This window comes from Pituophis catenifer, unplaced genomic scaffold (assembly GCF_029215685.1).
Source record: "Pituophis catenifer annectens isolate HBS135680 unplaced genomic scaffold, rPitCat1.0.hap2 SCAF_1, whole genome shotgun sequence".
NCBI lineage: Eukaryota > Metazoa > Chordata > Lepidosauria > Squamata > Colubridae > Pituophis > Pituophis catenifer.
The window spans coordinates 21285844-21310425 of record NW_027256881.1 but is presented as its reverse complement, the minus strand read 5'-3'; the positions used below and the strand labels follow the sequence as shown (position 1 = coordinate 21310425).

Here is a 24582-nt window from a genome sequence, read left to right as displayed (position 1 = left end):
CGTCGGCCTGGAAAGATTCGGGCAAAGCGGCAAGGAGGCCGGATCGAGAGCCGCGGGTGGCTGCTTCGAAGGGGAGCCTTTCAGGCGCTGCGAGGGCGGCCTGCCCAGGGAAGAAGAGAAGGGTCCCCGGCAGAGACACCCCGCGGAGGTGGGAAGCGCAGCCTCCCGGGAGAGAGTCAGCGGGGGCCGGGCCGAGGGAGGGACCGGGGCCGGCGCCCAGGAGGAGCGCCGTTTAAAAGGCCCGCTCCGCAGCCGGGACGCTCTCACGCCCGTCCCGTCTAAGCTGCTGCTCCCCGCTTCTCCCGGCCATGGCTCCTGCGCTGCCGCCGTTCCTGCGCTCCTTGCTGCGCTACAAGGCCTTCGTCGCGCTCTTCGGCACGCCGCTCGTCCTGCTGCCGCTGCCGCTTCTCATCGCCACCCCGGTAGGTCCCCGGCGGCACGATCGGTCTTTGGTGGCCGGAGGGAGGATCGGCATTCGGGGGTGCCGGTGCCCCGCGCCGGAGACGCTCTGCACCCTCCCGGGAAAATCCCCAGGCTGCTTGTCGCGGGTCTCCCTCGGACGGTCCTTCGACCCACCCGACGATCCCAGGCTTAGCAGCGGGATCGGATGCCGCCCGCAAACGAAGGGCTCCCCCCCCCCCTTTAAACCGAATGGCCGTTGGCTGCTTGGCGGACCGGCATGATAGCTCGGAAGCGAGCGAGGGAGAGCCACGATCTCTCGGAAGAAACAGAAGAAAGCGAACCTCTCTCCCTCTAACCGTTTTGCCGACGGTTTGCGGGAGAAATAGCGCAGGCGCTTCCTTCCCCTCCTCCTGGAGGAAAAAAAAAAGAAAGAAAGAAAGAAAGTTTGTGTAAAGTTGTTACGGCAGCCGGGATTGGAGGAAACTCCCTATTCTGCGGAGCGGCCTCTTAAAATTGTGATAGCTAGAGAGAGCCTCCATGGACAAATCCAGTCTACCTTCAAATGCCTAGTTCTGTGGCGAAAAGGGGGGGGAGATACCCTGTTTTTCCCCACCCCAAAATAAGACATCCCCTGATAATAAGTCCAACGGGCCCTTTGAGCGTATGGCAATAAGGCCAAGTGCTTATTTCAGGGTTCAAAAAAAATTTAAGACAGGGTCTTATTTTTGGGGAAACAGGTAGTTTTCCACCTCGGAGAGAAGGTGTTGACAAAAAGGCAACATTTACTGACCAATAGCAATCATAAGAAGCAGATATATAATAGTAAATGCTGGACGCAAAGTAAGCATTGCAGTATGAATTGGGTCCCTTGTTCACAGACAGTATATAGTCATAGTACCTGAAGTTGGGGAATAGACCCTCCTCATACCCCAAGTGTGAACTGCTTGAGTCATCTGACCACTGGACAGATTTGATAGCAGATCTTTTAGTCTGAGTGATCTAGCAGGAAATCAGTGGATTTTGGTCTCTGTTGGCTCACTTCTAATAACAGTAATAACATAAAGCTTTTTGGAATCAGAATAGAGTTGGAAGGGACCTTAGAGGTCTTCTAGTCCAGCCCCCTGCTCAAACAGGAGATCCTATATCATTTCAGACAAGTGACTGCGCAGTCTCTTCTTCAAAACCTCCAGTGATGAAACATCCACAACGTCTGAAGGCAAGCTGTTCCATTGGTTAATTGTCCTCACTGTTAGGAAGTTTCTCCTCAATTCCAAGTTGCTTCTCTCCTTGATTAGTTTCCATCCATTGTTTCTTGTCCTCTGGTGCTTTGGAAAATAAATTGACCCCCTCTTCTTTGTGGCAGCCTCTCAAATACTGGAATGCTGCTATCATGTCCCCACTAGTCCTTCTTTTCTCTAGACTAGCCAAACCCAAATCGTACAACCGTTCTTCATATGTTTTAGCCTCCATGTCTTTAATCATCTTAGTTGCTCTTTGCACTTCTTCCAAAGTCTCAATATCTTTTTTGTAACGTGGTGACCAAAACTGGATGCAGTATTCCAGATGAGATCTTACCAAGGCTTTATAGAGTGGTACTAATATATATGAGATATATTCTTTTCAGAATATATATCAGCCTTCTGTCATTTTTGTCTTGTTTTGCAATGTAAAAGAGCCTTGGTGGCGCAGCAGACTAAAGCACTGTTAAGTAACACCAGCTGCCTGCAATTACTGCAAGTTCAAATCTCACCAGGCTCAAGGTTGACTCAGCCTTCCATCCTTTCGAAGTAGATAAAATGAGGACCCGGTTTGTGGGGGCAATAAGCTGACTTTGTATAAAAAAGAACACCGCTTGGGGGGGGGGGCGAAAGCCCTACTAAGCAGGTATATACAAAAGTATGAAGGCTATTGCTTAACACATTGTAAGTCGCCCTGAGTCTCCGGAGAAGGGCGGCATATAAATTGAACCAATAAATAAATAAATAAATAAATAAATGTTTGAAAACTCAGAAGAAGACTTACAGACTTACAACAGTCCATTTAGTGGTCATTTGAAGTTACGACGACACTGGAAAAAGTGATTTATGACCAGTTTTGACACTTCCAACCTTTGCAGCATCCCTGTGGTCATGTGATCAAAATTCAGATGCTTGACAATTAACTCATATTTATGACAGCAATTAACTCATATTTATTATCGTCCCCGAGGTCATATGAGCAACTTTTGTGACCTTCTGACAAGCAAAGTCAATGGGGAAGCCAGATTCATTTAACAATCGTGTTACTAACTTAACAACTATGGCAAAAAGGTTGTAAAATGGGGCAAAACACACTTAACAATTGTCTTGTTTAGCAACAGAAATTTTGGGCTCACTAAGTTGAAGACTACCTGTATCAGGTTGATAACCATCAAGTCAGGAGTTTTGATTTCTGGGAACTGAGCTTAGCGATCTGGAGGAAGTTTGCCTGCTTAGCCTCCAGCAGGCAAAGTTGCAGTCTGTTTCAGCTCAGCAAAGGGATCAAGGGGATTGAAAATTTCCTGCACAAGGGATGATTTCCTCATTTAATGGGCTAGGACACAGTTTCTCAACTTTAGCAGCTCCAAATGTGTGTGGGCTTCAATTGGCTGGCTGGAGAATTCTGGGAGTTGAAGTACAGACAAGATTGAGAAAGTCTGGGACAGGGAAATTGGGATTTCACAAGGATGGCCAGTTCGGAGAAATTGGATAGAAACGTTTTTCTCTTTTCTTATGATATTAGAACTGAGATAAGGAGAAGATTGAAACAGTTAAATTCATAACTGCTAGCCAAATTAAATCTTGTGCTCAGAGTCTACCTCTAAATGCTTGCTGGAAGGAGGTGGGGTGGGAGGTAGAGAAACAAACAACAGGGGAATTTGTCTGTCTGTAGCAATTCCAGAACCAGCAACTACTGCAGGACAAGCCCTCTGCATAAGCACTGTGGTACCCTCTCCCTTAAGGTACACATTAATGCCTGGATGTTGACATAATTGAAAGGACATTGTGATGCTGATAATAAGGAAGGCATGTTTGTGTTTTTAAAGTAATCCTGAGAAGTGGGAAAAGGCAGGTGGAGGTGACAAGCCAAATATTGAAATATTTACCAAAGTGAAAAGTCTGGCCAAATGAGTCAGTCTTATTAGGATTGATTCAGCAAAGAGCAGACTCCCAAATTCACACTGGCCCATTGGGAACTGGGTGGGACTGCTACAGAGGTGGGTTCTACTTACCTTTACTACCGGTTCGCAACGGGAGCACATGTGCGTGCTTGCTTCGCTCGCACTCACGCCAAGCTTCTGCGCATGCGCAGATCATCTATGACAACATCCGGGTCAGTGGGCGGAGCCTCCCACCAGTTTTACTACCGTTTCTTGCGAAACAGTCCGAACTGGGAGCAACCCACCACTGGCGCAGACTGTCAAATATGACGTCAGGGCGGGTGGGCGGAGCCTACCACCGCTTTTACTACCGGTTCTCAAGAACTGGACAGAACCGGGAGCAACCCACTATTGGACTGCTATATCTGGCTACCAGAGGATAAAAAGACAGGTGGGCCAGATATAGCAGATCCCTCCAGATTGCAATTTGGTTGCTTTGGCACATGGTGAAGGCTAACACAAAATATCCCACTCACGAGATCTTTGACTATCTGAGCCTTCTGGTGGTATTTTGCCTCTCACTCCACTCTGCAACACAGATAATCCTCAACTTATGACCACAATTGAGCTCAACATTTCTATCAAGTAAGACATTTGTTAAGCGAGTTTTACCGCATTTTTCGACCTTTCGTGCCACAGTTGTTAAGTGAACCACTGCAGTTGATAAGTTGGTAACCTCGTTGTTAAGTGAACCTGGCTTCCCCGTTGACTTTGCTTGTCAGAAGGTTGCAAAAGGTGATCACATGATCTTGGGACACAGCAACGGTCATAAGTATGAATCAGCTGCCAAGCATCTGAAGTTTGATCACGTGATCATGGGGATGCTTCAAAGGTCTTCACTGTGAAAAACAGTCATAAGTCACTTTTTCCAGTGCTGTTGTAACTTTGAATGGCCACTAAACGAAGTGTTGTAAGTCGAGGACTACCTGTATTCTGTATTGGGCTATGCTTGTCTCCTTAGTAACTACTGCTCTGTGTTGCTGCAGAAAGCAGGGGGCCAATCACCAATTGTTCTGTGTTTTCTCACTCAAGTTACAGCCATTCATTTTTTTTCGCAAGACCTGAATGTTTTTCTTCCTTAATTTTTTCTCAACATCGGCTTGTTAATTTCTAAGCCTCCCTTGTCTCTTTGTCCTCTGAATTAATTATTTGCTCTAAATAAGTAAGGAGACTGTTTCTTCTAAGGGTAAGTAGGTTCAAGGGATTGTGATACACAGAGATCTTCTGCGTGTGCACACAGATCTTAGTGTACTCTTCTCCGGTACACGCAGAGGAAGCTGTTAACCGAATAATCCTCTAAGTCAGCACTTCCCAAACTTTTTCCTTCATTACACAAAACCACTTATCAGAAAGTCCTGTTTTACGGCTTATCAGAAAGTCTTATTTAAATGTCCTTGTTGTGATTGGGTAATGGGTCCGTGTGTCATTATTCAAAGAAAATACACTTTTACCCAATTTTGGGTAATTTTCTTAGGTTTGGGAAGCACCGTTCTAGATAGTGAAGTATGGATAAGATCTGGAAACATTTTGCAAAGAAATCTTGAGCATCACTTGACATTTTCAGTTGACATTGTACAATGGTTGAAAATATGCAGAACATACAGACCTTAAATCTGATTAACCATGGATTCTTGGATCTACATCGGTCTAAGTCTAAGAGAATCCGGAAATATAGGTAATCAGTCTGGTACCTACCAAATATTTGTGGAAGCTCACATCCCTTTGCCATGGGTCAGGTTGGCTGGGGAATTTTAAAGTCAAAATACCTGAAGGGCATATGGTTGCTTGTCTATGCTGCAGACAAAATATTGCTGAACAGAAGGGTCATAATTAATATCTACTTTTTGCTTTAGTGGCAAAATTATGGAAGCCTGTTTTGCACATGCAAAAATACCAAATCCTCCCCCCAAGACAAATATTACATAGTAATTTCTAGACAAACATTAGGGGTGTTGGTCTGTAACAAATGTCTTATTACTTTAAAGGCAAATTACATTAGTTATCTTTAAGGTACTTTAAGGCTGTTTGTGGTTATTACCCAATAAATCTTTCCTCTCATTAGGCATGATAAGGTTAATATAAAATTCTACTGCATGGGTGAAAATCACTTGTTTAGTCCAGAGAGAAACTTGCAAGTCTGGCAGGGCATGAATCCACTTGTTGCCCTCAAGTAAGTCTTTATACATAGTCATTTTGGGCACAGGTAAATTAACAAGTATGAAGCATTTGCACCCAAGAGCTTTTAAGCACTAATTATGGCCACTCAATTAGTCTTCCCACAAGAAAATTGACTTCACAAATTCCAGACTAGTTTACTCTCTCATCAGCAGTTCGGCATGTGTATGCAACATTACCTGAGTTGTGGGCACTTAAATTGTGATTTAGCATCTTCGTTCTGATTACAGGCAGGGACTTGTGAAGGTGGGGGAATCTCTCCTCTCCGTGCACCAAAAGTGGCTGACGAAATTTCCAGAGGAATAATCAGTTCCGTTCCTGATAGATGAGGAAATCAGGGCTGCTTGTGGCTCCTGAAAAGTGACAGATTGCTTTATTTGCTTCTAGTATCGCATCACAACGTTGGTAATTTGTAGATGTATGGATTTCAATTCCCAGAATTCCGTGGCCAGATTTCCTTCTGAGAGTTGAAGTCCAGACATATTCAAATTGCCAAGATTGAGAAACACTTCTAATAATCTTTTAAGGGCACTATCCTAGTGTGAGAAGTTAGAGCTACTAGAATAGCGTCCCAAAAGTAAGTAAGTCAGTCAGTCAGTCCCCCTGCCCTCTCTCTCTCTCTCTCACACACACACACACCTCTTTCTTTAGGGCAGGAATGTCCAATATCTTTTCCCTTGAAAGCAAACCAGGTTTTATGCAACATGTCATGAGCAGAAATGGACAAAGGCTGAAAAATGAGTTGTGAATCAGGAATGTTGTGCTGATGAGTTATATGCCACAGGCTGCACTGTTTGCATCCTAGAATATATCCTAGGCCTGTGATGCCTAGGTTAGGGTTAGGGTTAGGATTAGGCCCTAACCCTAACCCTAACCCTATGGCACGCATGCCACAAGTGGCACAGGGAGCCATATCGGTAGGCATGCGAACTGAGCTCCGATGCGCATGCCTGCGCCACGCAGCTAATTTTCAGGCCTTCTAGACCCACTGGAAGTAGGGAAACATGCTGTTTCCAGCCTCCAGGAGTGTGTGTGGGGAAGGCCGTTTTTGCCCTCCCCTGGCTCCTAGAAAGGCTTTGGAGGCTGGGGAAGAGCAAAAAACAAGCCTACCGGGCCCACCAGGCCATCGTGTGCCAGGAGCGGGGGGGGGCCAGGGCGCATAGAATTATGGGTGTGGACACACGTGCGCGCAATCCCTCATCCCCCCCGCTCCTGGCACACGATGGCAAAAAGGTTAGCCATCATGGTCCTAGGCCCATGATGGCAAACCTATGGCACGCAAACCTCTGTGAGCATGAGAGCCATTGCCCAAATTCAGCTCCCACTAGCCAGCTGGTCTTCGGTTCTCTGCCACGCATGTGTGGGGGGCAAGGCGCATCTGGAGGCTGTGTGCGCATGCATGGGGGGCATGTGCAGGGGGGCGTGCACGCATCTGGGGGGCCTGCACGCATGCGAGGAGCCATGCGCGCATGCACAGGCGGGCAGGCCATGTGCGCAGGAGCCGCACACGCTTTGCATTTTGGGGTTTCAGGTGCGCAAGCATGCATCTGCATGCACACTTTGGGCACTCGGTCCGGAAAAGTTTAGGCATCACTGTCCTAGGCACTCTTATATCATAACTTGTGATCCAGAGTTTAAAATGCTATAGATATTTATGTCTGCCTCTGTGTGTCTGAATGTGTGCTTCCTTGTCCGCAGGAGGCCAGATGTGGCTATGTGATCATTCTCATGGCTGTGTACTGGTGCACAGAGGTGATTCCTTTGGCTGTTACATCTCTCTTGCCAGTCGTTTTATTCCCATTGTTTGGCATCCTGGAATCAAAAAAGGTAGGAGCAAAAGCAATGATGACAAAACCCTTTTCATCATAGAGTTTTAGTTTTTACTTTCCCGATGAAATCACAAACTGAATTTAGATAAACAAAATCCCATAATCCTCATCCAGCGGAAAGAAGCTGAGAAACATTGACTGTGTTCACACAAGACACTAAACCCTAAATGTGGATTAACAGAACACAACCCCTATGTTCAGCTGTTTGTTATATTCAAGGAATAACGTTATTCTCAAATCAGTAAATCATCATCACTTAAAAAGGTGGACTGATTCACACAGTATGCTAGGATGAGGTCTGGGGTTCCAAACTATATGCTGAAACAAGAATATTCAGCCTTATTTTAATCCGGTCTAGTTTGTACAAACACAGGTGTCCTATTCAATTAGAAGTGAACAGGAAAAAAAAGGAGCAGAGGGTGCCTGGACTAGTTTTGTAACATAGATTCCTATAGTGTTGGCTTCTAGTTGTCTATGGAGATTCTCAACCATCCAGGTCATGGTTGTTCCACCCCCTCCAGAAACAAAGACAACTGGACTCTCTCAGTGTTTTCTTTAAAATGTTTCACTTCTCATCCAAGACGTTTCTTCAGTTCTGAGCCGTTCTGAAGAAGGAAGAAGTTTCTTGGCTAAGAAGCAAAACATTTGAAAGTCCAGTTACCTTTTGGAAAAAGCAGATTTGGTTCCTTTTTTCTGTATTAAAGCTTCCTTCCTTCTAACTCTAAGAGGCAAGCTGTACCCTTACTGCTAAGGGACAAGCATTCTGCATGTGTCCAAATGCTCATTGGCCGGGAGAATGCTACATTTGCCATCCTCTGTCCCTCTCAGGTATGCATGCAGTACCTAAAGGACACCAATATGCTCTTTATTGGGGGCCTGATTGTGGCAGTGGCTGTAGAGCATTGGAACCTGCACAAACGGATTGCACTCAGGGTGTTGCTAATTGTTGGAGTGAAGCCTGCACTGTAAGTAGTAACTCTTCTCTCCTTTTTCCCAAAGTTAGGCCAGGCTGGATTAAATGTGTGTGGGAGATTAAGGCTATTATGCAAAAATGACACATGCATGACTCCTCTCTTGAATATGCAGGTGCTGGTTGTACAAGAACAAGGGGGACATCCATAGGTTTTCAGTCTGATCTTAAAGAGTTAATCCTCATTCAACAGATCATTGAGCTAACAGAGGCTTCAGATCTGGGCAGCAAAAACCCAGATCACTACCAGATGGTGGCATGGAGGCTTAAATACAGATATAGTGCTTCTAACATATAGCAATAGCACTTATATACCGCTTTATAGTGCTTTTTACAGCCCTCTCTAAGCGGTTTACAGAGTCAGCCTAGTGTCCCCAACAATCTGGGTCTTCATTTTACCCACCTCGGAAGGATGGAAGGCTGAGTAAACTTTGAGCCTGGTGAGATTTGAATTGCCAAATTGCAGGCAGCCGGCAGTCAGCAGAAATAGCCTGCAGTACTGCACTCTAACCACTGTGCCACTGTGGCTTATGATCCTTTCCCCCTCACTGTGTCTCTTTTCAGCCTGATGTTGGGATTTATGGGAGTTACGGCTTTCCTGTCCATGTGGATCAGCAACACAGCAACCACTGCTATGATGGTTCCCATCATCCAGGCTGTTCTAGAGCAGATGAACAATTCAGAGCATGACCTGAGAGTCATGGAATCAACTGGACACGTCAACAACGCTATTGAAATGGAAGGGAAGGTGGCCACGGGAGTCTCCTCAGTGCAAGGTGAGTGGATTCCTTCCCCAGCAGATAGAAGAAAATGGAGTTTCTGAAATTCATTTGGGATTTACATCCTTGGCAGCTTCCCAGCTATTGATTTAAGCTGCAAAAATGCTACATGAACTAAATAGGGGAGAGTGCAATGACCCAGTTATGACATGGATGAGAGTAAATGAGAATCTCATGTTCTCTTAAAGATAAATAGAATTATCAGTTGGCTGACATAAGTAGTGCCCAGAAGCTACTAAGGACAACGAAGTATTTTGTGGTGTGTACTTTTTGTACTTCCTGCTCTTTGAAGCCCCTTTTTATCTTTAGTTGGTTACATGAGTGCATTATATATGGAAATAAGTAGGAAATCCAGAAATACAATAAGAAAAGAAAGATGAGTAATCTGAAACTAGAGAAAAAAGAATAAGAACAAAGAAATCATATATTATAGGAAATAATTTTTAAACATAGCATTACATCTTGATGACATATAGTAATATTAATCGAAGATTTTATTAAAAGATTCACAAATAGAAAGCAAATGCAAATAATTAAATCATAGGATGCACATTTTTCCATATTTTTCCCATGTCCTACTCTTGTTAAAACTAGAATTCTTCATATATTGATAGATTACACTACTTCAGGGGTGTCAAACTCGATTTCATTGAGGGCTGCATCAGGGTTGTGTTTGACCTCAGGGAGCCGGGGTGGGCGTGGCCAGGGTGGGCATAGCCAGCTCAATGATACTCGTGTCGGGGGTGCCTGTGGTGGCCTGAGCACTCTGTTAGCGAAAATGGGCTCCTAAACTCCATTTTTGGCTGCCATGGCCTTCTGCAACCCTCTGCCAGTGAAAACGGAGCTCGGGAGGGCCGCCCTCCTGAGCTCCGTTTTTACTGGCAGAAGCACTGCAGGCCGGTTCCTTCGCTGTTTCTAGGGCGGCCCCACAGGCCAGATCTAAGTGCCCCGGGGGCCAAATCCGGCCTCCGGGCCTTGAGTTTGACACCCCTGCACTAATTCAACACATACTTGAAGATCACATCCATATCTTTAAAACATATTATTGTTCCCACAACCATATTCAGACTTGTAGATGAATAGAATAGAATAGAATAGAATAGAATAGAATAGAATAGAATAGAATAGAATAGAATAGTATTGGCCAAGTGTGATTGGACACACAAAGAATTTGTCTTGTTGCATATGCTCTCAGTGTACATAAAAGAAAAGATACGTTCGTCAAGAATCATAAGGTACAACACTTAATGATAGTCATAGGGTACAAATAAGCAATCAAATCATATTAGGAAACAGTCAATATAAATCGTAAGGATACAAGCAACAAGGTTACAGTCATACAGTCATAAGTGGAAGGAGATGGGTGATGGGAACGATGAGAAGATTAATAGTAGTGCAGACTTAGTAAATAGTTTGACAGTGTTGAGAGAATTATTTGTTTAGCAGAGTGATGGCGTTCGGGAAAATAGAATAGTTGTCGGACAAGCTGATATCATATATAGTATGTTAGTACACTCCATTATGTTATATTTTTAACATATTGATAATCTACTCTTTTTAAACATTCTTCAATTTTTAAACATTATCCAATAAACATGAAAATACCTTTTGTTGAATGAATCTCATCATAAGATTATAAGAAACCTACTTAATAGTTTTTCAGACTTTTAGCCATTGATTATTCAAGAGTTCTTGCAAATAATTAGTAGTGCCCTAAATGTGTTCTTTAATTATCCATTAAAGAAAACCCCATAGGTTTGGAATAATCCAAAGCACTTCATTACTCATAATTAAGAACTTTTGATGTCACTAACACATTTGGACTAGGCATAATTACAGTAATTTTTATGTTATATATAATTTAAAATATTTACATTTACAAATAAAAAATTTTAATCTCTTATTTAAAATAATTCATACAAATAAAACTCACTTTTTTAGAAATATCTCTAGACACGTTAGAACCAGTAAGATGTATATGAAATGGTTCAATTACCGTAACTGAGTAGCCTGAAAATTAAACTTTTGTATTATACCAACACATTTTGGCAAAAACATTCTTATTGATCAGTAGAAATAATCTATCAACATATAGTAACTATGTATTTAGTTGCTTTTATGCCCTTAACAAGACAGGCATAATAGTTCCAATATTAAATTAAATATAACAGAAAATAAAGAAAACCTTAATCAACTTCATGGTAGTTGAGGTGATAATTCCGTTTGTATCAGTCTGACTGAAGAATTGCACGATTACATTTTCATCCAATTATTTTGACTAAAACTTGTGTCAATAAATTTCAGCTTCATGATATCAAAAGATCAGTAATAGGATTCAAATCCTGTCGGTACTGGTGTGCTCGTGGATGCACGCTCATGCGCGTGCATGACGCTTCTGCACATATGCAAAGACGTCCGGGCAGGTGGGCGGAGCCTCCCGCTGCCACTTCTACCAGTTCGCCCAATCCAAGGCGAACCTGTAGCAACCCACCACTGCAAAAAACCCTTTTCCATTGCCAATGAAATTCTATTGCCAATTCCAATTTTTGTGAAAGTGCATAATTAATAATCAGTTAATACTCAACTATTAGGCTTGTTGCCCTTTCATAAAACTGGATTGTAGATGGGTAACTAAACAAAGATAATCTCATTTGTAATCTATATGCAAGAATCAAAATTTTAGCATCTGCACTTAACTAAGAATTAGATAATCATGTGTATAATCAGTAGATATGTAGACCAGTAGATTCTTTACCAGCTTTCAAAATTATTTATTCTCATTAAAATAAATTGAAAAAAAGTTTTTTTTTTTAAAAAAGACTGTTATAAACCACCAACAATATAGAGTGGGAACAAATTTCAGGACAATTCATTAAAGTAAGCATCACCTCCAGCATGTTTTTTTGTTATAGATTTAATAGTAGTTATTATTTCTTGAAGAAGTAAATGTGTAGCTAAATAACAGCCTAATTATGTGTGATCTCTGGAAGAACAACATTATTCAAGAAGCAATTAATCTCTGCCCTGGTTAACCTTTAACTCAGTATTATAAGGTCAAGTGTAAATAGTAATAATACAAAACTTGCTGATTTGTTAGAGTCGTTATGTCATTTGCTCTTCACATACTTAGCAGGGTAAATTATTTTAAAGTTTCTGTTTCAGTCAACAAGCCAATAATTTTATCAGGGCACTCCCAATATCACTGGTGCAATTCAGTACAATTTTGGCTCCAGAAAGAGAATTGAATTTCAATTTGGCTAATGTAAAAACTTTGTGTACTTTTGCTGTAGGTTGTCTTGCACTTATATATTCAAAGTTTCTTTAACCATTATCCAAATGTTCATTTTTAAAAAAAAAATTCAAGGAGGCATGTATAATAATAGTAGCAGAACATATAAATATCAGTACAGTGTAATGATTAAACGGTGGAATTGGTATAGGGTGGATCCAAAGTCCCCTCAGCCAAAGAATATTCTTGTTATGAAGGATTTAAAAATTGTCATGTACAGGTACAGGTACAGGATGAAGGAGCCACATGCGGCTCCAGAGCCGCGGATTGCCGATCCCTACTGTAGAGATTAATGAATGCAATACAATTATTAGACCATCTCATTAATGAATGGAAGTGTTGTAACTCTGATGCCCTTATCGCCTGTTTAGACTACTGCAACATGTTTACATAGGGGTGACTTTGAAGACAACTCAGAAGTTGCAGTTGATTAAAAATGCAGTATCTAACAACTAATGGGAGGAATGGTATTGCACTGACATTGCATTCACTATAGCAGGTTTCCAAGCCAAATTTCAATTGCTGGTTTTAATTTACAAAGCCCTACAAGGCTCAGCACCCTTGTATTTTCAAGATTGTCTTTCTCAAAGAATTAACGTGTTCTTTACCATAATCCCAGCAAGGATAGCAGAGGGTCTTATTCCATCTGAACTGAAAGGAAACGGAGCTCAGAAATGTATACATAACTTACCCCTCACACACAGGTGCTAGTTCATTTCGGCTCATCCTAACCCAATAAATTAACTGCCGTCTGCTGATCAAATAATTGCACCATCCCAGAAAGGTTTGACATTACCCACAATAGAGAAATGGATGCTGAAGATAATGGAACTTGTGCAGAAGGCTAAATTAACTTCTTTGATCAGACAAAAGACAGTATCTATATTTATGGCTGGCAGGAAATCCCTTATAGACTTTTTACATGAAATATAAAAAATGCACTTAGACTTGTAGTTTTGATGATCAGAACAGAAAGCCTGGATAATGGGGAGGGGGGTGGGGGAGGAAATTGAGCCTTTTTTTAATACTGAAATCATGGACTAAGAGATAATTTTGTAATTATATTTGCGACAATAGACAGCCGAATCTTCTTTTTACTCCTTCTTTTTGCACTTTTGCTTTTTTCCTTCCTTCCTTTGCTTCTTTACTCTGTATTAGTTTGTGTTCTTATGTTATTTGTAAAACTTTTAATAAAATTTATTTTAAACATGTCATCATCTCGGAACACAAGGTTAAACAGACTATCCTGGAAAATGAAAAGAAAAGCGGTTTAATTACAGTACTTTGGGTCTTGCTGCTAAAAAACCCACCATTCAACAACTTGTTCTTGTGAATTACCTTGAGACAGATAGGAAAAAACATGATTTTATTAGCATTTCATGCCAAAGATCCTTCTTACTGAGATAAGTGCAGAATATAGGCCCATACTGTGGATCTGAAAAATCTAATCACAGCAAATGCTGTGAGTCTAATCTTGAATATCTTTATTTCATTTCAACATTGTTACAACATCTATGACCTGTTGTTTCCCAGGATTTTTGAATACATTTTTCATGTGATTTAATAACTAAAGCTTTAAACTCTGCCATGTTCCTGTATGAGTCTTTATCTCATGTCCAAGTTACTGAACTTTGAAATCTTGACTTGCATAAATAAATTCAGTTATTCTAAAAAACTTATTATTATTATTATTATTTATTAAATTTTTATACCGCCCTTCTCCCGAAGGACTCAGGGTGATGTACAGCCATATTAAAACAACATATACCCACAAAATTTAAAAACAGTTTAAAATATATTAAAAATTTGGCCCTTATATTAAAAACTACAAACACCCAATTAAAATTCATTTTCTAAGCCAGCCCAGCCTGTTGGAACAAAAGAGTCTTAAGGGCACGGCGAAAGGTACGTAGGTTGGGGATCATGCGAATCTCCGGGGGCAGTGCATTCCAGAAGGCAGGTGCCCCCATAGAGAAGGCTCTCCCCCTGGGTGTCGCCAGTCGACATTGTTTGGCCGACGGCACCCTGAGGAGTCCCTCTCTGTGGGAGCATATTGGCCGGTGGGAGGCTATCGGTGGCAGAAGGTGATCTCGTACATACCCAGGTCCTAAGCCATGGAGCACTTTAAAGGTGGTAACCAACACCTTGAATCGCACCCGGAAGACCACCGGGAGCCAGTGCAGCTCACGCAGGAGAGGTGTTACATGGGTGCAACGAGTCGCCCCCATAATCACCTGCGCGGCCGCATTCTGGACCAGTTGGAGCCTCTGAGTGCTCTTCAAGGGGAGCCCCATGTAGAGAGCGTTACAGTAGTCCAGATGTGACGTGACGAGGGCATGAGTGACCGTGTGCAAGGCATCCCGGTCCAGAAAGGGATGCAACTGGTGGATCAGGCGAATCTGATAAAAAGCTCCCCTGGCCACAGCCGTCATATGATCTTCTAAAGACAGCCGTGCATCCAGGAGAACACCCAAGTTGCGAGCCCTCTCTGAGGGGGCCAAGATCTCGCCCCCAATAGTCAGTGATGGAGCCAGCTGGCTATACCGGGACGCCGGAAACCACAGCCACTCGGTCTTGGAACTCATCAACTCTGAGCATAAAGAGCAATCCCAACAACTGGCTTTTTAAACAACTTCATGTCTGCCCTTTGGGGTGGAGGAAATACTAGAACTCTGCTTTATTAATATAGTTTGTAGTAACAGAATTTTGAAAGCTCAACAGTGTTTCGCCTTCCCACCCTCTATACATGGCTGGCTGAGGTATTCTGGGACTTGAAGTCCACATAGCTTAAAGTTGCCAAAGTTGAGAAACATTACTCTCATATCAAAGAGAGTCAAGACAGGGCAATCTTTCTTTTTCATACTTTCCTGTTGTCCCAGACTATGCCCATGTTTTACTAACAGTTGCTGCAAGCTCATCTCTGCGCTCCTTTACCCCTCAATTCTGTGAAGGTTTTCTTTTCCCTCTGAAATTGAAGGTGGTGTTTAGTTCAATTTCTCTATCTTTTTGCCTTTGGACCCATAATTTATCACTATAGAGCAATCACATAAATGGAGATAAACAAAAGATATTTTCTGCTTACTAATGCAATAATAAAGCAATCAAAGATAAGGAGACTGCCACCTAGACACTGGAGAGGTTCCAAGCTATCAGCCACCATTTCAGCCAGGAGAGGACAAATTGATCTCAAATATTACAGACCCTACAACCTTCTTTCCTTAGAGTGATACACCATGCTAAGCCATGATTCTGCTAACTATGCTTGCCTAAATAGGCCCAGATTCAATTCACACATTATATCACAAGATTGGGCAATACAGTACAGAAATTCAATAAATGAATAAACCAAAGTTGGTAAACTACAGGCACAAATTATGCGCCTATAACATACCACAGTATGGCTTATTGCAATATGTAAATTGAGACTCTGTGGATTAACATACCAGGTATGTTGGAATTTTTGTGACAAAACCGACGAATCTAATTAAAATCTGAAATATTATATTTTAAATCTTTCTGTTCAGCCAGCCAGTTCCCAGCCTGGAAAGAACAATTGCCTGGGAACAGTTCTCACTGATGAAATCTAAAGCAAATTGTTTGCTGGCAGAAGATATAATCATGCCTGTTAATGTAGATGGCTAAACACCCACCCACCTGTATACTCCATAGACTGCTAGAAGCTATCAGTCATGCATAATGAAAGCTCCATGTTCAGAGAGAATACATTTCCAGATAGCAGATATTTAGGACAGATAATGAATAAGCTATCTCTCTGGCTTTTGAACTTTGAGAGCAAGTATTGGGAGCATAATTGAAAAGTGTTCTTCTGCTGTTAATTTTGTGCCCTGCTGTTTCTTCTCATCACAAGGGTGATTTGTAGTAGGCCAAGCAGTAGCTTATTTTTCTCCATCTGTAGGCAATGGATACCTTCCTGATGATTCTCAAGAGCAAGACAGGATAGCAAAGAAACGCACTAACAAGGGAATGACCCTATGTGTGTGTTACGCAGCAAGCATTGGCGGGACAGCCACCCTTACAGGGACAGGTCCTAACTTGGTCCTGAAAGGTCAGATGAATCAGTAAGTGCCCTAATGACATACAATTTTTAAAACCAGAGTGGGAAGTGGTTTTCCTTATCTTGAGGACTCATTCGTTCCTCCTGGGATCCCAACTGAGGTTATGTTCCTTGTAATTGTCAACTGTCACTGAGAAATGTATTTTCACCCAAATCTTGCCCATTGGAATTCCCTTTTGTGAAAGAGGACACAATCCTTTTCGTGGCTAGCACCCCAAATTATGTGGGCTTCCTGGAGTTGACTGTCACCCATCCCAATCTACCTTCAGTGTGCCATAGGCCACTAGATCAGGGCGCAATCTCATCTTTTTTCTTTTTTCCTTTTGCAAACAGATTGTTTCCCAGAAATGATGACGTCGTGAATTTCGCTTCCTGGTTTGGATTTGCTTTTCCCAATATGTTATTGATGCTGGTACTGGCCTGGTTTTGGCTTCAGTTTTCCTTTATAGGATTTAAGTAAGTTTTTGGGCGAATGAATGAATAATGTGTTGACAAATGTCTATGGAGATTCTCAATCATCCAGCTCATGATTGTCCCAAAGGTGCTTTTTCCATAAAGCAACTGGATTTTCTTTTTTTTTTTTCCTTTGAAAATGATTTGCTTGGATGAAAAACGAAACGTTTTGAAAAAAGTACCTTTGGGACAATGTGTTGACAAGTTAAGCAATACAGCTTTGGGGGGAAAATTTAGGGCCAAATGGATCTGTTCATGGTTCATTTTTCCCAATTGTCCTTTCCTCTGAACAAAGGACAGTATGTGTGTGAGTGTGGGGCTCAGCTACATTTGCACAATGTACACAAATCAGTTAAATATCCAGCAATCACATTCGCACAACATACTATTGTTGGTTAGTTTTAATAAAAGTCTTTAAAAGTTATTAGTGGCTTAGTATATGGTGTAAATCTACAAATCAGTTAATTATGTAATTAGATTAACCCAGTTATATGAATGTAGCCCAAGATCAGGGGTGGGTTCTACTTACCTTTACTACCGGTTTGCAACGGGGCCGCGCACGCTCTTCTGCACATGCCCAGAAGCCTCCCACTGGTTTTACTACCAGTTCTATAGAATCGGTGTGACCCGGGGGCAACCCACCACTGCCCAAGATCCGTGAACTGAATGGAATCCCTGTTGGTTTATGGCAAGCTATCTCCTTTGCTTCTAGACTGGGTTTTGACCTCTATCGAGGCCTCCCAAATTGCAGTGGTAATTCCCACCATGCATAGCTACTTTCCCAGACCATCTTATTCCCTTCTCCATACGTTCACTTTTCCTCTCCATTCTTTCCTTGTTGTATTCTGGCTGCTCCCTGTTCTTGTGGCCTGCACTTTTCTGGCTGTGTCTCCTTTCCCTCTTGTTCACCTCTTTCCCTGTTCTGATTGAAATCACTCAGTATGAACACATGACCCAACACACCTTACCTCTGTTGGCTTGTCATTTCTTGTCCACATTGGTCCTTTCTTATCAACGTTGCTCAGTTCCTTTGTTTATGTTATTCCATTTCTACCCACTGCATGTAGACCTCTCAGAGGTGCACCACAAGGAAATAAAAAATGGCCATACTAAATACATAAACTAAGATTAAGCCAATGTAACAATCCATTAATCAATCATTGGTGTTCTCTTAATCACCACTCATTGTCCTGGACAGTTTGGTTTTTAATAGCTTCTGGAAGGCTAGGAATGAGGGGGTAAGTCTAAGGTCTAGACCAAGGGTCTCCAACCTTGGCAACTTTAAGCTTCTGGAAGCTTCTGGAAGGCTAGGAATGAGGGGGTAAGTCTAAGGTCTAGACCAAGGGTCTCCAACCTTGGCAACTTTAAGACTTGTGGACTTCAACTCCCAGAGTTCCTCAGCCAGCTTTGAAGTCCACAAGTCTTAAAGTTGCCAGGACCCCTGGTCTAGCAGGAGGCAATCTGACAACATACAAACCAGCCCCTTAAAAATAAAAGACATGTGCATCTCAACTCCCTTTATATTGCAGTACAGGTAGTTCTCAAATTACAACCAAAATTTCTAAGACATTTGCTAAGCGAATTTTGCCCCATTTTACAACTTTTCTTGCCACAGTTGTAAAGTGAATCACTGCAGCTGTTAATAAAACACAGTTGTTAAGTGAATCTTGGTTTCCCCATTGACTTTCCTCGTCAAGAAGGCTGCAAAAAAGTGATCCCGGGGCCCTGCAATCATAATAATTGTGAGTCAATTGCTAAGCATCTGGATTTTGATCCCATGATCATGGGGATGCTGCAATAGTCATAAGTGTGAAAAAATAGTCGCAAGTCACTTTTTTTAGTGCCACTGTTACTTTGAACGGTCACTAAATGAACTGTTTGTAAGTGGAGGGTTATCTGTAATAAAGAACCACAGGCAGCTTCTCCGCAGATGTAGGAATCAGTGGGTCAGTTTTGGTTGAACGAGATGGCTCTGTAGTTTACCTTGGAGCCAAAGGCAGCATTCTGAATTGCATCTTTTTTTTTGAATTTTTTTTTATTTTTTTTAAAAAAAAACATAAAACAAATCCATCATCCATCACCCATCCATCCATCATCCATTACAAATACAAACATTGTGTCAGTCGGTTACAAATCTTTTGTTCTTCATCCCCCTATTCAAAATTTACTAATTTCTCATATTGTCAAACAAATCAACATCCTCATTTATCATTTATTTAACTATTGCATTGTTGCTTCAAAAAAATTATTTTCAGATTATATTTATAACATTCATTTCATATTTCATATTTCATTTCCATGTTTTATTATCTAACCAATGATAAAATAAATCCCATATCTTGTAGTATTGTTTATCTTCTTGTTCTCTAATTTCAAATGTCCATTTACTCATTTCAGCACATTCCATAATTTTCTTAATAATTTCATCTTGAGTTGGCATTTTCTCATTTTTCCAGTTTTTAGCAAACACAATTCTAGCAGCTGTTAAAAACATTCACAATCAAATATCTCAATTCTCTATTATATATTTCTGGTATAATCCCTAATAAAGAAATTCTGATGCATTCTGAATTGCATCTTGAAACCAATAGGGAGCCAGTGTAAAGCCTGCAGCACCACTATAATATGCTTATGGCAGCTCTTGGGCTGGCCAGCTGAAGGTTCTGAGTGATCTTCAAAGGCAGCCCAGTAAAGAACATAGTTTAGCGTCAGAGAATGCTGACAACTGTTCAATCTCTCCTCTATCCCACTTGGCAAGAAAAGCCTGGCCAGCTAGCTTGACTATTCACTTCTGCTTTCAGCTTTCGGAAAACCTGGGGCTGTGGAAGCCAAAAGACTGAGAAAGAGAAGGCTGCTTTTAATGTGTTGAAGGAGGAGTACCGAAAGTTGGGGCCCATCACCTTTGCTGAAATTAATGTCCTCATGGTTTTCACACTGCTGATTCTCCTTTGGTTCACCCGAGATCCAGGCTTCATCCCAGGCTGGGCAACTTTTCTCTTCAATAAAGACAAAGAGTGAGTGGATATTATAATTGCTTTGCAAAGACGGAGTCTACCTTGAGAGAGCTTTGGGTATCTTCCCAGATGGCACAGAGCTTATGATTGACAGTGAATCGGCAGAGCACTGCTGCTCTGGCATAAGTTGAAGACATAAATGTAAATTAGCACCATCCACTCCAGATGGAGGAAAAGCAGAGAATTTGTAGGCAGGTTTGCTGCAACTGAGGCTTCATAGTACAATGATTAGCATGTGGCATTCTGTCATCCCGTACTGAGTTCAGATCTCTGCTTAGCTGTGAGTAAACAGCTTGGGCAAACCCTGCCTCTCTCTGCAGGATGTTTATGGGATAATCCAGTGAATATCATTCTAACCTGACCCAATTAGTTCATGGCCCTACTCACACGGGGGGGAAACACCCTGGACCTGGTTTTTGTCTCTGGTCAGTGGCTGAGTGGTCTCGAGATAGGGGATATAGCGATCGAGCCCTTGTCATGGTCAGATCACTCCCTCCTTCGCTTTGACCTTCGAACTGCCGCACCCCGCCGCAGGGAGGCGGAACCGATGAGGTGGTTCCGCCCCAGGCGCCTGATGGACCCGGATAGGTTCCAGACAGAGCTTGGGCCATTTCCTGAGGCTCTGGCACACGGCTCGACTGAAGACCTAGCGGCTGCCTGGGATAGGGCGGCCGCTGGAGCTTTAGACCGGGTCGTGCCTTTGCGGCCTCTAACCCGGCGTCGATCTCACCTGGCTCCCTGGTTCACCGAGGAGCTGAAGGAGATGAAACGCCGGAAAAGACACCTGGAGAGCAGTTGGAGGGCCAGCCATTCTGAATCTGACCGAACACTGGTAAGGTCTCATATTAAGACCTACCTGGTGGCAATAAAAGCGGCAAAATGTAACTATTTTTCCGCTCTTATTGCATCATCAGATAATCGCCTGGCCGCCCTGTTTAGGGTGACCCGCTCCCTGCTCCACCAGGAAGCGCGGGAGGACCCCTTGGAGGGTAGAGCTGAGGACTTTGTACAATATCTGTATGACAAAATCGCTCAGATTTGGGAAAATTTGGACTCTGACTGGGTAGATTCAGGAGGGAGGATGGAGGCAAGTCTTGAGAATATTACCTGGGAAGAGTTTGATTCTGTGACTCCGGAAAACGTGGACAAGATACTGGGCAGACTGAGCGCGGCCACATGTTTATTGGACCCGTGTCCCTCCTGGCTGGTGCTGGCCTCTCGGGAGGTTACACGAGGCTGGCTCCAGGGGATTATAAATGCTTCCTTGAGGGAGGGTGCCTTCCCTGCCACCTTGAAAGAGGCAGTGGTGAAGCCTCTCCTCAAGAAGCCTTCCCTGGACCCAGCAGTGTTGGCTAATTACCGTCCAGTCTCCAACGTTCGCTTCGTTGCGAAGGTTGTTGAGAGTGTGGTAGCGCGACAGCTTCCTCAGTACTTGGATGAATCGGCTTATCTAGATCCATTCCAGTCAGGCTTCAGGCCTGAATACAGCACGGAAACGGCATTGGTCGCATTGGTAGATGATCTCTGGAGGGCCCGGGACAGGGGTTGCTCCTCTATCCTGGTCCTATTAGACCTCTCAGTGGCTTTTGATACCATCGACCATGGTATCATGCTGCACCGGTTGGAAGAGCTAGGGGTGGGGGGCACCGTGTTGCGGTGGTTCTCCTCCTTTCTCTCTGTTCGGTCGCAGTCCGTGTTGACGGGGGCAGAGGTCGACCCCGAGGCCCCTTGTATGTGGGGTGCCACAGGGATCGGTTCTCTCGCCCCTTCTGTTCAACATTTATGTGAAGCCGCTGGGTGAGATCATCCGTGGTTTTGGGGTGAAATATCATCTGTATGCTGATGATACTCAGCTATACATCTCCACCCCGGACCGCCCCAATGATGCCCTTGAAGTGATGTCCCGGTGCCTGGAGGCTGTACGGATCTGGATGGGGAGGAACAGACTCAGGCTCAACCCACCCAAGACCGAGTAGCTGTGGTTTCCGACGTCCCGATATAGTCAGTTGGTGCCATCACTGACTATTGGGGATGAGTCATTGCCCCCCACGGAGAGGGTTCGCAACTTAGGCGTCCTCTTGGACTCACGGCTGTCTTTAGAAGAGCACTTGATGGCTGTGGCCGGGAGGTCTTTTTATCAGGTTCGCCTGATTCGCCAGTTGCGTCCCTTTCTGGATCGGGACTCGTTAAGTACGGTCACTCATGCCCTCATCACTTCATGCCTGGACTACTGTAATGCTCTCTACATGGGGCTCCCCTTGAGGAGCACCCAGAGGCTTCAGCTGGTCCAGAATGCGGCCGCGCGGGTAGTTATCGGAGCAGCATGGCGCTCCCATGTGGCTCCCCTCCTGCACGAGCTGCACTGGCTCCCGGTGGTCTTCCGGGTGCGCTTCAAGGTCTTGGTTACCACCTTTAGAGCGCTCCATGGCTTAGGACCGGGGTACTTATGAGACCGCCTTCTGCCACCAATAGCCTCTCACCGCCCAGTACGCTCCCATAGAGAGGGGCTTCTCAGGATGCCGTCAGCCAAACAGTGTCGACTGGCGGCCCCCAGGGGGAGAGCCTTTTCTGTGAGGGCACCCACCATCTGGAACGAGCTTCCCCCAGAGATACAGAAGATCCCGGATCTGCGCACTTTCCGCCATGCCTCAAAACATTCCTGTTTCAGCAGGCCGGCCTGGCCTAACTTTCCCTTTATATTGCTTCTGATTTTGTTTTAAACTGGGATGTCTTGAATTATCTAGGACCAGAGTGTTTAGTATAATAATAATAATAACAACCTATTGGGAGAGAGGTCAGGAGATAAGATCAGACTCATGACAAATATTGACCCGAGTCAGTCATACAATTGATCTGGAAGTTGTTTATCTTTCAAAGAAGTTGAAACACAGACATTAGGTTAATTGAGGCAAAGCTGAGGGAGATATTATTGATTTGCTAAATTGCTACCAAACAAAGCGTTATACCAGTGGTGAAATGTAAAATTTGTTACTACAGGTTCTGTGGGCGTGGCTTGGGGGGGGGGTAATGTGACTGGGTGGACGTGGCCAACTTTTTTTTTTTTTTACTTTTAAAAGCATTTTTTCTAAATGCTTTTTGTCAAAAAAATGCTTTTAAAAGTAAAAAAAAAAAGCCTCTGATGATTATGCGGCTCAGCTGGGCATGGGGGGTGGGGAGGGATTTTTGCTACCGGTTCTCAGAACCACCCGCTGCCATCCTTACTGGATCGGGCGATCCGATCCAAACCGGGAGCATTTCACCCCTGCGTATTACACATACTCTCCAGGAGAGACTGAGGCAGGGGTGAAATCCAGCAGGTTCTGACAGGTTCTGGTGAACTGGTGGTGGAAATTTTGAGCAGTTCAGAGAACTGGCAAATACCACCTCTGGCTGGCCCCAGAGTGGGGTGAGAATGGAGATTTTGCAATATCCTTCCCCTGGTGTGGGGTGGGAATGGAGATTTTGCAGTATCCTTCCCCTGCCACGCCTACCAAGCCACACCACACCCACCAAGCCATACCCACAGAACCGGTAGTAAAAAAAATTTGGATTTCACCACTGGATTGAGGGCTGACGGATGGCGATCTTGATTCCCCTCATGCAGAGCGACTTGTGTGCACTTCAAGATGTTTAGTAGCTGGGCTCAGGAAGGACGAACCTTTCCCACTGGTTGATTGGTGGCTTCAGGGGCTGAAAAAAAATGAGATGGGCCTCAGTCCTCAGTTCTCCTTTTATCTTTTTCTAAAATTCATTCCAGGTATGTAACTGACGCCACCGTGGCCGTTTTTGTGGCCCTGCTGCTCTTCATTCTTCCTTCCACGAAGCCCAGATGTGGTTTCTGCAGCAAGAACAGCTGTGATCTGGAAGAGGCTGAGGAAGGTAAAAGTGATGAGAACCACTACTTCCCTCCTTCAGTCCTGGAAACTTTCAGGAAGCTTATCTTCCACCTTTGAACTACAGAAGGTGCAGTTTCTTCCCAAGAAGCAGGGCAGGAAGGAGGTTGCACTTCAAGGGATGAAATCAGAATGCTTTTTGAGACCTAGGCTGCTGTGTGATGCTCCATGTTGTCACATTGCATGGAACGATCCTGTACACACGGAGACATGAGTCATGCGGGGACTCAACAAGGTTGAGGAGGCTTCAAAAATTTCTCAGTAGTGCTTCAGAATTTATAAGGCAGGCTGAAGAAAAAAAAAAGGCCATTTTAATGCATAGAAGGGAGGTGTGGTACTTGCTTGTGTGCAAAGCATTTCTTCCAAAGAATTTTTGAAATATGCATATTCCCTACTGTCACAAATATATTATGACTAAATAAAAACCCAATCAGAAGGAGTGGAGGTGGGTAAGGCAGGATTAGTTTTAGATCAAAAGGCTAAGAGAGAAATGTAAAATAGCTGCTCCTTGTTGACTAGGCATCT

At 43.5% G+C, this 24582-nt stretch overlaps 1 protein-coding gene across 1 annotated transcript in view; it reads left to right on the top strand.

Moving 5' to 3' along the window:
* Positions 1–394: 394 nt before the first annotated feature.
* SLC13A5 (solute carrier family 13 member 5) overlaps positions 395–24582 on the top strand; it is a 35046-nt gene continuing 10858 nt past the window's right edge. The window contains exons 1-8 of the mRNA XM_070932135.1: positions 395–422; positions 7454–7582; positions 8413–8549; positions 9119–9330; positions 16539–16701; positions 17031–17153; positions 19952–20164; positions 23922–24043. Coding sequence (XP_070788236.1) covers positions 7484–7582; positions 8413–8549; positions 9119–9330; positions 16539–16701; positions 17031–17153; positions 19952–20164; positions 23922–24043 — 1069 coding nt within the window. The 5' untranslated portion in view covers positions 395–422; positions 7454–7483. The remainder of the gene's footprint in view (positions 423–7453; positions 7583–8412; positions 8550–9118; positions 9331–16538; positions 16702–17030; positions 17154–19951; positions 20165–23921; positions 24044–24582) is intronic.